The sequence below is a fragment of the Ascaphus truei genome, chromosome 6 (genome assembly GCF_040206685.1).
Source record: "Ascaphus truei isolate aAscTru1 chromosome 6, aAscTru1.hap1, whole genome shotgun sequence".
In the NCBI taxonomy this organism is placed as follows: Eukaryota; Metazoa; Chordata; class Amphibia; order Anura; family Ascaphidae; genus Ascaphus; species Ascaphus truei.
In genome coordinates this window covers 125584568-125598836 of record NC_134488.1, presented here as the reverse complement: position 1 = coordinate 125598836, position 14269 = coordinate 125584568, and the positions used below count along the sequence as shown (strand labels likewise).

General features: G+C 40.9%; 1 protein-coding gene across 2 annotated transcripts in view; it reads left to right on the top strand.

Moving 5' to 3' along the window:
• LOC142497846 (SCO-spondin-like) overlaps positions 1–11711 on the top strand; it is a 100486-nt gene extending 88775 nt beyond the window's left edge. The window contains exons 1-4 of one of the 2 annotated variants that reach the window (XM_075606214.1): positions 7796–7927; positions 8074–8119; positions 10033–10080; positions 11100–11711. In XM_075606214.1, coding sequence (XP_075462329.1) covers positions 8080–8119; positions 10033–10080; positions 11100–11464 — 453 coding nt within the window. In that variant the 5' untranslated portion in view covers positions 7796–7927; positions 8074–8079 and the 3' untranslated portion in view covers positions 11465–11711. Of the gene's footprint in view, positions 1–7795; positions 7928–8073; positions 8120–10032; positions 10081–11099 lie in introns of those variants that run through there. The other variant, XM_075606213.1, reaches the window with a different exon arrangement.
• The last annotated feature ends 2558 nt before the right edge of the window (positions 11712–14269 follow it).

Here is a 14269-nt window from a genome sequence, read left to right as displayed (position 1 = left end):
CAATGCATCAAATTTTGTATTACACAATTACACTTTCATTTAGTGACTTGTCATTGTATTGATACTGTATGATCAGGTATTTGATAAAGAGTAAAAATCAGCCTGTGATGTGAAGATTTACATTTGAATCCCAAACAGTAAGAATAAATAAACAGTAATATATTGCATATCCGCCTCAAGACAGACCATGTGACTGCGTAATGCTAAAGACCCCAACAGTAGGATAAATGAATGAATGAATAACCAGATACTTGTAGGGGGGACCCCTAAACATAAACTTGATAGAAGACAGGTACTGGGTTGCTGTCCCGGATGGTAAGCTCACTGATAAGTGACGCTGTTGTTAACAATAACACCAGGAAGATTGAGCATAATAACACCCTATAACGTACCAATTGTCTAAATAAAGTGCTGAACAGGAAAACATGTAGCAAGCGATTGACTCACTCTGAGTGCTGCACAGTCCATGCGATCCAAAGGTGAGGTGTCCCCAGGTGTCCTTCCGTCCAAGGGGTAGGCTAGTGGAAAAGGAGAAAAACTGGAAGAGCATTACTGTAGGTATCAAAAAAGTAGAAAGGAGGGTGCGTCTCCCATCAAAAGATTATTTATTGGTCATGGAAAAACAGGGCAATGGAGAGCGCTCTGTGAAGCGTGAAACGTTGGTAGGTCTTTCCATTGCCCTGTTTTTCCATGACCAATAAATAATCTTTTTATGGGATACGCACCCTGCTTTCTACTTTTTTGATACCTACAGTAGTGCTCTTCCAGTTTTTCTCCTTCTCTATATCTGCCTCAAGGCAATATGCCTCAATTAATAAGCTCACAGATGCCATTGCCAGAATAAACAATACACATGTGGCCCTAGTTACACGGATATAATAATAACAAATCTACCAGTCCATAACAAAATGTGTCATGGTATATTTATACTTAATCATGTCACAAATCTATATACAACTGAATACATTTGTTGGAAACGCAGTACTTTCTGCCATTCTGAAATGTATCCCTGTACCATGTGCAATTTAAATATCCTAACCGCAAAACATATCCCACATTGATCATGATTGTAATAGTTACATACTGTAACTGACAAATACCTTTATTTAGCGTCCATGAATCCTGTGATAAAGCATTTTAATCTACACATTAATTCAAGGGTATCAGTGTAAACTGCAGAAGATCTACAGTATATAAAATCATAAAATGCAGCACATAGTACTCGCTAAGTAATAATCCTGAATAACAGTGTACTACACTATTAAATGGGGAGGTGAAGAGAATCTATTCATTAAGCTGTGGGCTGAAAATAAATTAGTCCTGTAGCTTTGAAATTGTAAAACATACCTTTTGAGCCCCTCCTTTTAGGATTATGGAATAAAGGTTATACTGTATGTTTGCATAAACTGGCTAAAATATGTTGAGAAAACTGCCAGTACTGTTCCTATTGACACAATAAAAATACTAAATACATTTTATGTAAGTATAGAGCTATTTCTATAGGCTCAATACCTTCTAGGTCCCGGAAAGAGGTAAGTAATTACTCTCTTGACCCATTCCGAATTGGATACAGCCCAAGCCACATCCACATTGTCATTCGCCTAAAACCCTGCAATGATATGTAATGGGTAGTAGAGCTAGGAAAGAAAGCATTGTATTTTTGTTTTTGCAAAGGATTATGATACTTATGTACACCACAGTAATATATTGTATTTCATGAACTTAAATGTATTGGGCTCTGGTCCTTGGCTGCTTCCTTTTCCACTTAATGAGCAGCAACTCACACCGCTGCAGACAAGGATTATGGGTAATTACATTGTGTGTGTATCACTTTTAATTTCCTAACCCCTTTCTGACACGAATTCCCTAGAGCGTTTGCCTGTTCCTTTAACTAATACTGCTAAGCATTGGTCGCTGAAGATACTGAATCAGTAGACCCCCACAGAGACAGTTGTTACATCCTCTGGAGCTCATCAATTTGAGTTTGGCCACTGATTTTGCATTGTGAAGCTGGCAGAGGGTGTAAACCAGATACAATCAAGTTATATTGGGTAAAAAAGTGACACAACCTCTTTACTTTACAAAGTGAAGCAAAGATGGAAAACTCATGCGAGTATCTGCGTGTTTTTTACCCAGTTCCCCAAACTTGGTACAATCACCCTATTGTCACATGTCACACAGTCATTAAGATACCGTATATGCATGAATTCTGGGTAGACATAACTTTAGCACTTCTCTACCCATTATATGTACATTATATACTGTACATACTGTACACCTTTTTTACATTTTATTTTTTAAATGCTTAAATGAAACACCAGCTGTGTGCGCTACTCTGTCAGGTCCTTGTCCACTCAATGTAAACAAAGAATGCTATTAACGCTAACCAGCTACTGTCTGTCACAACCCATATTCTTCACCACTCAAGAGAGTAGTAACGTACTTATCAGGCATCCCCACTTCATTTTGACTATTATTCTTAAGGAAGGTACTCACCACATCTCTAACACTGCTATTATTGACTCAGGTGCGGGGGGATATTTCATGGTCCTCGAATTCTCCAAAGATAACTTGGTTTTTTTCTAGACGTAAAGACACCCCTGTGAAGATGGAACTACGCTACCGTTCTCCACTAAGTTCCGGTCCTTATACCTATGAAATTGATAATCTAGAGCAGGGGTGGGCAAAGTGGGGGAGCGCCCTCCAGTGGGGGTGCACGTTTTTTCAGGGGGGGGGGAGGGCGGCTGTTGCAGAGGCCCCGCGGTCTTCCACAAGGCATTTAAATTAAATGCCGGGGGAGCGCGTGAGGCCTCTGCAGTGTCTACTACCTTGTCTTCGGCGACACGTCCCCATGGCAACGCACGCCAAATGACACCGCAACGTCACGTGACCCCATGTGGCATTTGACGCTGGAACTTAGGGGGGGTGCGAGTACCGGAGCTGGCAGGCATGGGGGGTGCAGCGCAGTATCTTTGCGCACCCCTGATCTAGAGGATATTTCTTTCCAACTCCTTTGGGTGATGTTACTCAATAAATCATTTTCTATTACTTCAACCTGGCTCCCTTGGCAGTGCGCTTTCATACTCTGGATTCGTTAACCTGTGGCTGGTCACACCATATAAAGACCATATAAAGACGTCAAGAAGCTATAGGAGTGGGTAAGGACTATAATCTTATGCTTAAGGAACTAACTCAAGAAGAAATATGAGTATCAACGTCTTATTCAAAATGGCAACTAATATGCACCCCCAATGAGGCCGCAGCAGCGTGGGGACACCTTCATTGTCTGTTTCCTTCAGGAGGGTTTCTTAATCAATATACAAGACATCTCACTTATCTCACTATCATCACATTACCCACTCCATGCAAGAGCTGTCTCTTTTCTGTCTGTTTACGCTTGGACATTCTATTGAATTATTATATTCTGGAACCCGGTATCCTCCCTTTGAACCACCTTATTCCTTCACCTCAGTTGCCAGTTATTCTGGGTATTCCTTGGCTCATGGTTCATAATTGTCAAATTAATTGGAAACTCAGAGCTGTTACTTTTCCCTCAGAACATTGTGAAATGTGTTGCCTACCCATAAGTGGCCCACCTTATAGGATAGCAATACGTGGAATTTCTTCCACCCATTTGTCTATGCCATCACCTCAACATCAAGAATTTCAGGATGTGTGTGACAAAATAAATGCATATAAGCTTCCTCCACACTGACCGTATGACTGTTCAATTGAATAGCTACCAGATGCTGCTATTCCATTTGGTCAAATAATTAAAGGAGAACCTCTCTATGGACTTTATTTGACTCTCTACTTCTCTTGCAGAGGTCGCTCTCTTCGTTGTTAGAAGAAATTATGGTTATTTACTCTATTACATGGACGTCCTGGAGCTGAATAACATCACAATTAAAAACAGAGTCCCACTATCTTTCATACCAGAACTTCTGGAGAGGTTACGATCTGCCAAGATTTTATATAAAGCTTGACCTCCGGAGAGCTTACAAATATAATATGTATCCAACCGGGCGATAAGTGCCTTCTGAACCTGCTATGGTGACTCTAAATAGTTGGTCATGCCTCTGTACTGCTACACCCAACTTTCAACACTTGATCTGATCAATGATGTTCTTCTAGATCTCTTGGAACAGTATGTTGTTGTTTATGTGGATGTTATCCTGATTTTCTCAGATAATTATCAGGATAATCAAAAACTTGTCCAAATTGTCATGTAATGTTTCCGTAGAGATAAACTATACATAAAACGAGACACATTTCAGTTTAAAAAGGCATGCATGCAATTTCTCAGCTTTATCATCTCCCCTGAAGAGTTGGATCTTAGTAAGATTCAAGCCATTGTGGAATGGCCAATTCCAAAATATGAGAAATATGTGCAGAGATTTGTTGTCTGCTAATTTATATAGATACTTCATTAAAAATGTCTCTGGTATAATTGGTATAATTGGTCCTATTACCCAACTCACATAAAAAATATTCCATTTGAGGGGTCATATACAGATGTAGACAGACCCAATGTTCTCATGGCCACAGATCAAAAGGCTCTTCTGTGACCGGTCCATGGCCCCCACAAGTAAATTTTGTGGCCCAAGAGGATTAAAGCAGCGTTAATCCTCCCAGACCAAACAGATTCTAGTAAAAACTCGGCAGAGGAGTCCGAGAGAGTAAACTCACTCCATGTATCCCCAGAGCTGCTCTTACAGAAGCTGGGACAATCCTGCCCCCTGATGGTCAAGATTCCTGAATATGGGCCTCTAAATCATGAGGGGGAGTGCTAGAGACCCATATTCAGTTATCTACATCATCAAGGACAGAATATTTAACTAATGTTTCAACATATGCTTGAACCAGAGGGTCCAAGGAGCCGAACCCCATTAGTTTCAGCTCCGGCAACCCCCTGATTCCAGAGATATTGACTTCTGTAGTGGCTGCTGGTAGCCACTGCAGCTGTGCTTTTAAAGCTCCCACATCACGTGGACCAATAAGAAGCCGTGACATGAGGCATTTAAACCGTCCAGAGATAATGGCAGCACCCATGGAGGTCTGTATCTCCTGAAGCAAGGGGTTCCAGGAAGTGAAATTAACTGGTTTCACCTCTCGAGACCCCCTGCTTTCATCTAGTACAGAAAAACAAAAGTTAAAAAACACAGTAAAACATTAAAACAATGCTGCAGGAGCATTTGAATATCCAGTGTGTCCCAGAGAGCAGCATGAGGAGCTGAAGGCCACACTGAGCAAAACCAGAGCCTTGCCGGAGGATAAACTTAGAGGCCAGGTAACTCTGTATGAGAGGGTGCTTGAGGTGGTCGAAAATCTGAAGCAAGAGCTAGAGGAGCAGAGACACTGCTCCATCCCCAATAGTCGGTACACCCAGGAGAAAGAAACCTAGAAAAGGCAAGCTCCTGGGACACTAGCGAAGGCATTGGCAGAGCTCCATAACGTAATGCAGGATGCACTCAAACAGTGGTCTCTCGCTGAGGAGTGGAACTTGCAGCAAAGCCTAGAAGTGGAAGAGCTAAAGCTTGCAGCTGAACACATTCCAGCAACTCACAGCGCTGCAGGCGCAGATCGCTGAGCTCAAGATACAGCTTGCCAAAAAGGAAGAGAGAAACGAGATATCCGTCCGTCAAGTGGCCGACCTGACACTACGCTATGAGGTCAAAATGTCCGATGCCTGCGAATTGCTGGACCACATAGCCCGTGTGAAGGCCCGGCTGCAGCTGGAGTTGGGCAAAGTCTGAGAGGAGTACCGGCAGCTGCAAGTCAGAAATAAAGAAAAGATTTAAGCCTTGATCTGAGTCAGTTAGGAGATGTGGAATAGCGACTCAAATCCAAAGAAGCTGAACTGGCAACTGCATTGAGTGGGAAAAGAAATGCAGAAGGACAGCTTCAAGAGCTGAAAACTCAAATAGCTGGTCTTAAATGCTCTTTAAGTGATACCACGAAATGGCAGGAGACTGGGACAGTAGAAACAGATTCCGGACATCAGACATAATTCAAAGGCAAGCTGGCAGAGGCTTTGCAAGACCTGAGCAAGGGTTACAAGGAACAGACATTTAGTGCTAAACTGAAGTTTGAAAAGATGAAGATGGAGAAAGAGATTCCAAAACTAAAAGAGATATGTTGGTCACAAGGAGAGACTACGGAGAGTAAGCTCAGTGCCCCCACTAACTCGTGTGGAGGGCCTGGTGCACCCGTTCCTGATGCCCATGTTCCTAATGTCCCCCAGTAAAAGAGGGGTGCCTGGGTATCAGAACAGGTAAGCAACTAAGAGATACACCTCCCTCTGGGTGCTAAGAGTGGGTATTCATGGAAGCGCATAAAGCATCGATAACGATAAAGAAAATGTACAACTTTTATTTGAAATGTGGTGTGCGTTCCCCGTACAAAAGTTTATGGTGCCCATTAGGCCGCGCTTATAGTGCCGGCGACGCGACGTCGCCCTAAAACAAAAGCATTTCCGCCGTGTGTGCTTATAGCGCTCGCGACGCAGCAACATCGCCTTCGGGGAAACTGTTTGCCGCCAAAATTAGATTTTTCACGGGCCGTCGCATCATGTGACGGCCCTTGAACAAATCAAATTGCAGGAATTCCGCGACGCAGCCGCCCGGCGAAACATAACTTTGGCAACGAGTGACATCCCCCGTCGTGTCGCCGTCAACGGCACTCTAGGCACAGCCTTATTCTACAACCTTGCTACCATATTGCCCAGTTGCCTGAATCCAGCACCCTGAGTCAAGGTTACCTATGCGTTGTAGCCATATATAACACACTGATGTAATCTCCCGAGAAGCTGGGCATGGAGGGTTACATAGTGTTTCAAACATTTACTAAAATATTTGGCGGGGTTCAGTATGTACAATACAATACTAACACACACAAAGTTTGTTAGATGAACTTGCACCATTTTTTGCTTCGACCTTTTTTTATGCAAACGGATTTCTGTTCACTTTTTACATTTTCTGCAGTTTGCTAAACAAGGTTTTTGCCAATTTGGCAGATTATTTAAAACATAAAAAAGGCGCACAATGCTATGCATCTCATTAGACTTGCTGCATCATACAGCTTCTATCTAACTTCTCCTACAAACACGCCCAATACAGACGCATGGGAGACAATTGGAGTAAAAACTTTGATACATTGATGCACAGGAGAACAGTTAAAAAACGAAACTTTTTGCAAGAATTATGTTCCAATATTGTCTTACAAATTAGCCCCCAAAGTCTACTTAGATACAGCATATTTATATATTTTCATTCATTTAAATTCTTAAAGAGGCAGTTCCGCTTCTTCGTATTTTTTGCCTCCTGGAACTGAGGGTTCTTCCCCAGGAGTCAATCGTAATTCCCTGAAGTCCAGAGACTTCCCGATCCCGATCAACACTTTTTCCTTACTTCTTTATTAGGGACATTTTAAATCTGCCCAATTCATTTTAATATTTTTAACACATAAAAGAGTGAATATATAAAAAATGGTTAAGGAATGAGTCTTTTAATTGTTAGTACCTTACTACAGTGCAATGCTGTGAGATATTTTAAGTGAGGTGTTTGGTTCCCTGTTTGTATCTATTAAGAAATGATTTCAATGCATCCATACAGTAAATCCCTTTTACTTACCCTACTGCTGAAATAGGAGTGGCATTTCACTGGGTGACATTACATTTTACACTATTTCAACAGTAAAGGTGTGTTAAACCAGATTAAGCAATCCATAAGGATTAGGACATACCGAATGTATTACTCATTTTAATTACAAAATAATACCTATGTGGAAAGATTTGGTTTATGACAGATAACACCAATCTGCGGGCTCATTATAAATTGAGGGAACCGTTCAAGCGTTTACTACAGAACAGCATCTGGACACAAATTAAGCAGGACAACACAGAGATAGCATTACTGCAACAAGATAGGTGAGATTGGGTGCTAATAATTTCCATAAGATAGGGATGTCTCCAGCCAGGGAAAGAAAGCAGACGCTGCAGAGATAATGTGCAGCTCTAGGGAGGCATCTGGGAGTTGTGTTGTCCTTGAAGTTGACTGTATCTTTTCTTCCCAGGTCAGGATGCTGCCCAAGTCGCCCATCACACTGCTGCTGGCAATCAGTAAGTACACACATGTACCCGCACAGAGACAGACACGTGGGGTTTGGCATAGTGGGGGAGAAGGAGAGGGGGAGAAAGGGCCTGAAAGAGAGACATCTTCCAGATATAAGGATGGTGCCATTCTCAAGAAATACTCATCCCATTAAACGTGTCAGAAGCTGAGAAGTTGCCAAACCTGAGGGAACGTTAGAGATCCAATAAGGGTATACGATATTCAGTAAGTAGTGTGTAGTGGAAGTACAGAAAACACACCAGAGTGTATCTACAAGTCACCTCATCCTATCCTAGTCTTTAAAACAGCACATACAGTAGTATTTTCATTAAAACGTTTTTGACTGTGTGCATGGCTATGATGGAAATCTGCAGTTTTAACACTGTGTGGTGTTGTAAAGACACACACCAGCTACGCTCTAAAGTATTTTGTAATATTACTGTAAAATAGTCTTTAGTACGGTATGTCCTGTGCAGTACATTGCGTTCCCCTTTTTACCCACCATAACCTTGTTGTATGTACAGTAAGTGTTGTACATTATATAGCCAGATGCAATAAACCATATTCCTGCTACCTAATGTCCATTTGCAATGTTTTCATGTGGGGACATTTAAAAAAATCACAATTACACAAATTGCTGGAGACAGAGACGTATAAACAGAAAAAAGCGATTACCACTGTAGGAAAAACGTGAGAAGCAGAAACAGGCGCACACAGGTTCAGAGACGGAGAGAGAAAGTGACAGGAGCAGCTCTTGGATTGTGATTCTGGATTCATTTCTATTTTTGTTTTTTTACTGTGTATTTAATCAAATGAGACAAACAAACAATGCATTGTCCTGTATTACAGGGAATTTATCTAGTTCTGCTGAAGATCCACTATAGAATTTTTGCAGATTTGACTAGTAGAGAATAGAGATTTAAATGCAGACACAACACATGCAGTAGGATATTTGAGTGGGGAAATCTCCTCCTCAGTACTAGTAGATAAATCCTTGTATATGTTCCTATTTCATAGATTAATCCCTAAAAACACAAAAAAAGAATACACACATTCGCCAGTAAAGATTACTATGCATTTTGTAATGTTTAATTTATTAAATTTCATACAAAATGTAACAAAACAATACTAATATACACTCCGACATTCAATGTTGCATTAAAACAGCTGTCCAAGTGCAGTGTTTGTTTTTTTTAATTTTTATTATTATTGTGTTTTTAAAAAAAATAGGTTTGAAGCGGTGGGTTTCCAGAGCTTAATTGCCTTTATTTCCGCTCCGGGGACCCCCTGCTTCCAGAGACACTTACCTCCGTATAATGTGCCGGAAGCAGCTCTGGTTAGGATAACTGTGGTTCACATAATGGTGGCTATAAATATCCCGTGTCACGCAGTCAATAGGAAGCCTCGACGTCATCCCAAAATTTATTTGTTCTGCTCTGGAGACGCCTGCTTCAATTTTATTTAAATAAAGTTAAAAAAAAAACACACTTGGATTGCTGCTTTAAAATCAGCAAATTATTAATACAACTAATAATTACAAACAAGGAATCTTATTGTAATTACGCACGTAACCCACAGAAATAGTAAGTCTGCTGCTGCATTAATGTGAACCCAATCACACAGGGGCTATTATATAACAGTTCAGGGGTGTAACAGTATTGTGCTGCTCATGAAACAGGGTACAAGAAATGCAAAGGCACAATCATGTTATACTTATCCCCTTCTCCCCCTAAATGTGCATCTCTCTAAGGGTTCTGGATTACACTCAGGCTAGAAGTCGTGCAACATTCAGGCCTCTCACCCTTTGCACATACAGTATTATTGTGGGTGTGCCCTGTCTCAGACACTTGTTATACTTCTCTATGTAATTATGTATACAGAATAGAAAAGCCTTGATTTGTAACTACATTTTGATTCACAGTGCTGCCTCTGACGTTGGTGACATCACAATCATCTCCTACGCAGAAAAGTAAGGGACGCTACATCGGTCACAATGAAAAAAATACTTTTTGAATTTGAACTTTAATAAACTTTTAAAACATGTTTACATATTTGTTCACAAACCTAAAAGTTTGCCAGGTTGATTAACTTACGTTAACTTACGTTTTGCACAGATTCGAAAAACTGTTCCAAAATTCAATTCGAACTTCCAAACTAATTGTAAAGTTTGTGGACTTCAGATTGTGAACCTGCCCAAGCCTCAGTAACTATCATATTAAGCTCTAATACCGTTGGTTAGAGATGGGTGAAACCTATAGTCAGTTTTATAGTAACCCTTACAATTCTGCATATGTAATGTCTTTCAATGGCTTTGTTATACACATATTGATATTTGTGAAAGTTGCTCATGTGAGTTAACGCAAAAATGTCAATATTCACTTATGAATTTACATTTTCTGTAACAAGTTTTGAAGAGAAAAGATTTGCCCAATGATTGCAAAGAAAAATGGGACCACTTTGCTCATCTCTATTGTTCAAATGTTGGTCTAGCTGGTTAGAAATTTGTCCGACCTGACAAAGCATTTAGAACATCTCACAGAATTAAAGGATTTAGGTTCGTTGCCTTAATTATTATATGTATAATGGTTATGTAAAGTAGTTAGAGGAGTTTTGAGATCTTTCTTGATACACTGATCAGGGATTTTTCACTTCTAGTGTACCTTGCCTTAATTTTGCCCTCTTTCCGTGCATTAAACACATGGCGTCTGTAAGCGGAATTCTAGTACAGTAACTTGCATGATGTATTAAAATGTATGAACATTCTCTTACATTTGGCTCTGATGCTAAAGGAAGCTTAAATTGCATGGTATTCACAGAATTCACACAATGACCCTCGTGCCTTTTTAGTGATGCAATGTTGTTAGCTGCTGTTGTTAATCTCATTCTACACTACATATCTACACTACATATCTACACAATAGGGCATTTCTACTTTGTTTTTAGTATGTCTTAGTTAATTCGCAACTCTCATCTTATTTTTCTTTGCAGGACCACTCTGTGGCCCCAATGAACAGTATTATCCCCGTTGCAAGCCTTGCCCAAAAAGTTGTCGCAACGAACATGTTATATGCGATAAGAAATGTAAACCTGGGTGCTCCTGCAAACCTGGCTATGTCCTGGAATTTGCCAAGTCCACCAAATGCATCTCCCCCAAACAATGCATCAACTGCGGCAAGCTGGAGGTTTATGATGATTGCAATGCTAACTGCCCAGTCACTTGTGATAACTACTTGGAAAAGAATAGGAATTGTATACTTATTTGTAAAGCTGGATGCGTTTGCCAGAAAGGTCTTGTTCGCCATAATAACACATGTATTCAACCATCAAAATGCCCTAGGAAAGGAAACAACTGAAGTAATGGAAGCAGTGATTTTATTGCACATAAAATACACCTCCAATTCTCATCTTACCTGCAATGCTTGAAAGGTCTTTTCCTTATAGTCATATTGATATGAAATTAATCAGTAAAGATAGTGTTAACTATCGCATTGCTTCAAACAATTAATACAAAGGCAGCACGAGTCACAGTAATATATGTATGACTTAATTTTTTGCTTCTATAACATGCTCAATAAAGTGGGGATCTCTGATTGGACTTTATATTATGACAAACCTGGTACTTATTTACCTGTCTTCTTTCTACGTTTAATCGGTTTCTTAAATGAGTTTGTGCACACACATCTATCTCAGCGTTTTCATTTCCCTGGCCGGCTTACCCTATTCTCTTCTCCTTCACCGTGATTCTATTACATGAAATCTCTCTGCCCTCAAAGCCAAAGCTCCCCTCCCAGCTCACCTGCAGACTTCTCATATTCGTGTGAGAGGGCGGGGTAATTAAGTTCTCGCCTGCAACGTGCAGCATAATTCATTTTCTAAAATGTTTACCACTTCAGTGAATTAAAGGTGTTAAATGAAATACGAAACCATGGGTTAAAATGCCTTTCAAAAGAGTTCATGAGGAGATAAATACATATTTTTAAGCAATAATTATTGAAAATAGGTATGGTTTGTCGTGGAAAAAACATCCGCTTGCAAGAGTTCATCTAATGCAAATCAAACATTGCTGTCTGACTAACAGAAAATGCACTCCTGAGATGGTCCAATGCAGCTTATTTTATACCCCAAAAAGGGGGCGGCCATGCATAATTTCATATGTCATTATTGGTAATAAATTTGTTATATAATTTAGCCGACTAAACATAAAGAAAGACTTTGGCTGCCTGACAGTCTCATCTTCCCCCTTCAATGCTAAACAGCTGTATCTCTCATGCCTAACTCTACAAAGAGACAAATCAACAGATATGAACTCAAGGGGCCCCCATCAGGAAAACAAACACAGGGTCAGCCATTATAAGGTGACAAAGTTCAGTGAAGGAAAAACCTTCTTTCATATGTCTAGTCTACAACTTCACTGTTACCCATAATATACTGTAACACAAAACTTGGCTTTTATCATAGTTATACATACAGTATGTTAGTGTAACCCACTTTTCCCGTGTCTAAGGGAACTATGTGTGCGGCCGTTACCTGTGGCTCACAGAAGGCCTGAGCCTCTGCAGCTGGGAGCCTGGGGTGAGCTCTCGTTCTCCTCGGTGCAGTGCCTCCACCTGAGAGGGATTCCAGTGCAGCGGGATAAGCTTTTTCACTCTTTCAGGACCACTTACAGGGAAATGATACACACACAGTATATAACAATTGGTTTACTGACAATAGAATAACGATATAACGGTAACATACAATAGAACACACACAAAACAATAATAACAACACTGTGTGATTGTCCTCCAAAGTACATAGGTGTGTGGCACCAATACCCCTTGTGTCCTCCCCCAATGAGAGTCAGTCCCACCCAAGTGTAGGGAGTAGCACTACCCCTGTGGACCTTTGGTGCACTTTAACTCCCTGGGCACTCCTGTACCCAGGTACCGCTGAATAAGCAAAAAGGGTCCGTCTGATACCACGACGTCAGCTGAATCCTCTCTCTCTGGACTGCATAGGCATCTGCCTCTTGAAGGAGCTCCAGTGGAGGGTGTCCCTTAATGTCTATAGTTGCCTGTGGTCTGATCCCAGACCGCAGGCCGCATCTCACCCCGTGGCATCTCTTCGCTGGTGCAACACCTGACACTATAAGACTAAAGGGTAGCGTCCCTGTCTAGGACTCACATGAGTGAGACTCAAATTAATGAGTGATAATTAATGCTAATAAATGAAACATCCACCAATGAGTTAGGTCTGCACCCCGAAGTCCAGAATTCACAGTCCAGTCCAGGTGTAGCAACCTGGCTGTCCATTGGGAAAACTGGTGGACACAAAATGGCCACGGAGTCAGAATTCGCCTATAGGAAGCCATGAACACGTGGCCCTGTTTGTACAGTTGTCCTCTCACCCATATTTGTAGTTTCTTTGTGTTAAAACTGGAAGAGAAAACCTTATGTTTTTTTCAAGTATCTCCGAATGTCGGGGGAGTACAGATTAGCTCCAGGGTACCACCTAATTGAAGTTGGATTACAAAATAAACTGGAGGGGATTGCTGCTTTAATGAAATTCATCTGAATATGTTCCAAACTCTTTTTGCTTACTTCTTTATTAGTGATACTTCAAATCTGCCCAATTCCTTTTTAAGATTTTTAATACATAAAAAAGTGAATATTTAAAAAATGGTTAAGGAATGAGTCTTTTAGTAATTAGTACCTTACTACATTGCAATTGTGTGAGATATTTTATGTGACATGTTCAGTGGTTCCCTGGGATAAGCGACACATACGAGAAGCTGTAATGTTGATGGACTGTTTGGGACTTAGGACTCTATGCAGTAAGCGCCGAAAAAGTCCCCACGCCAAGTGTTCCTTATCGGCATGATTCTGCCGATTTTCCCTCGCCGTATGCAATAAGTGCCGAATCCCTTCCGAATCAAGCCGAAAACATTTGTTCCCCGTCTGCCGATGATTTGCCGATCACACACAGGTGTATAGGCGTGCATGGCGAGGTGGTGTTAGTTTCGCCAATGAAACTTCTTGCTGAATCTGCCGAAGCAAGCATGTTTTTAATTGAGCGGCCCATTTAAAGGCAGCGTGTATTTTTATTCATTCTCTGTGTTGTTGGGAGAGAGAGAGAGAGAGACACACAGAGCTGAGCGATTTACATATTTCATATTGACT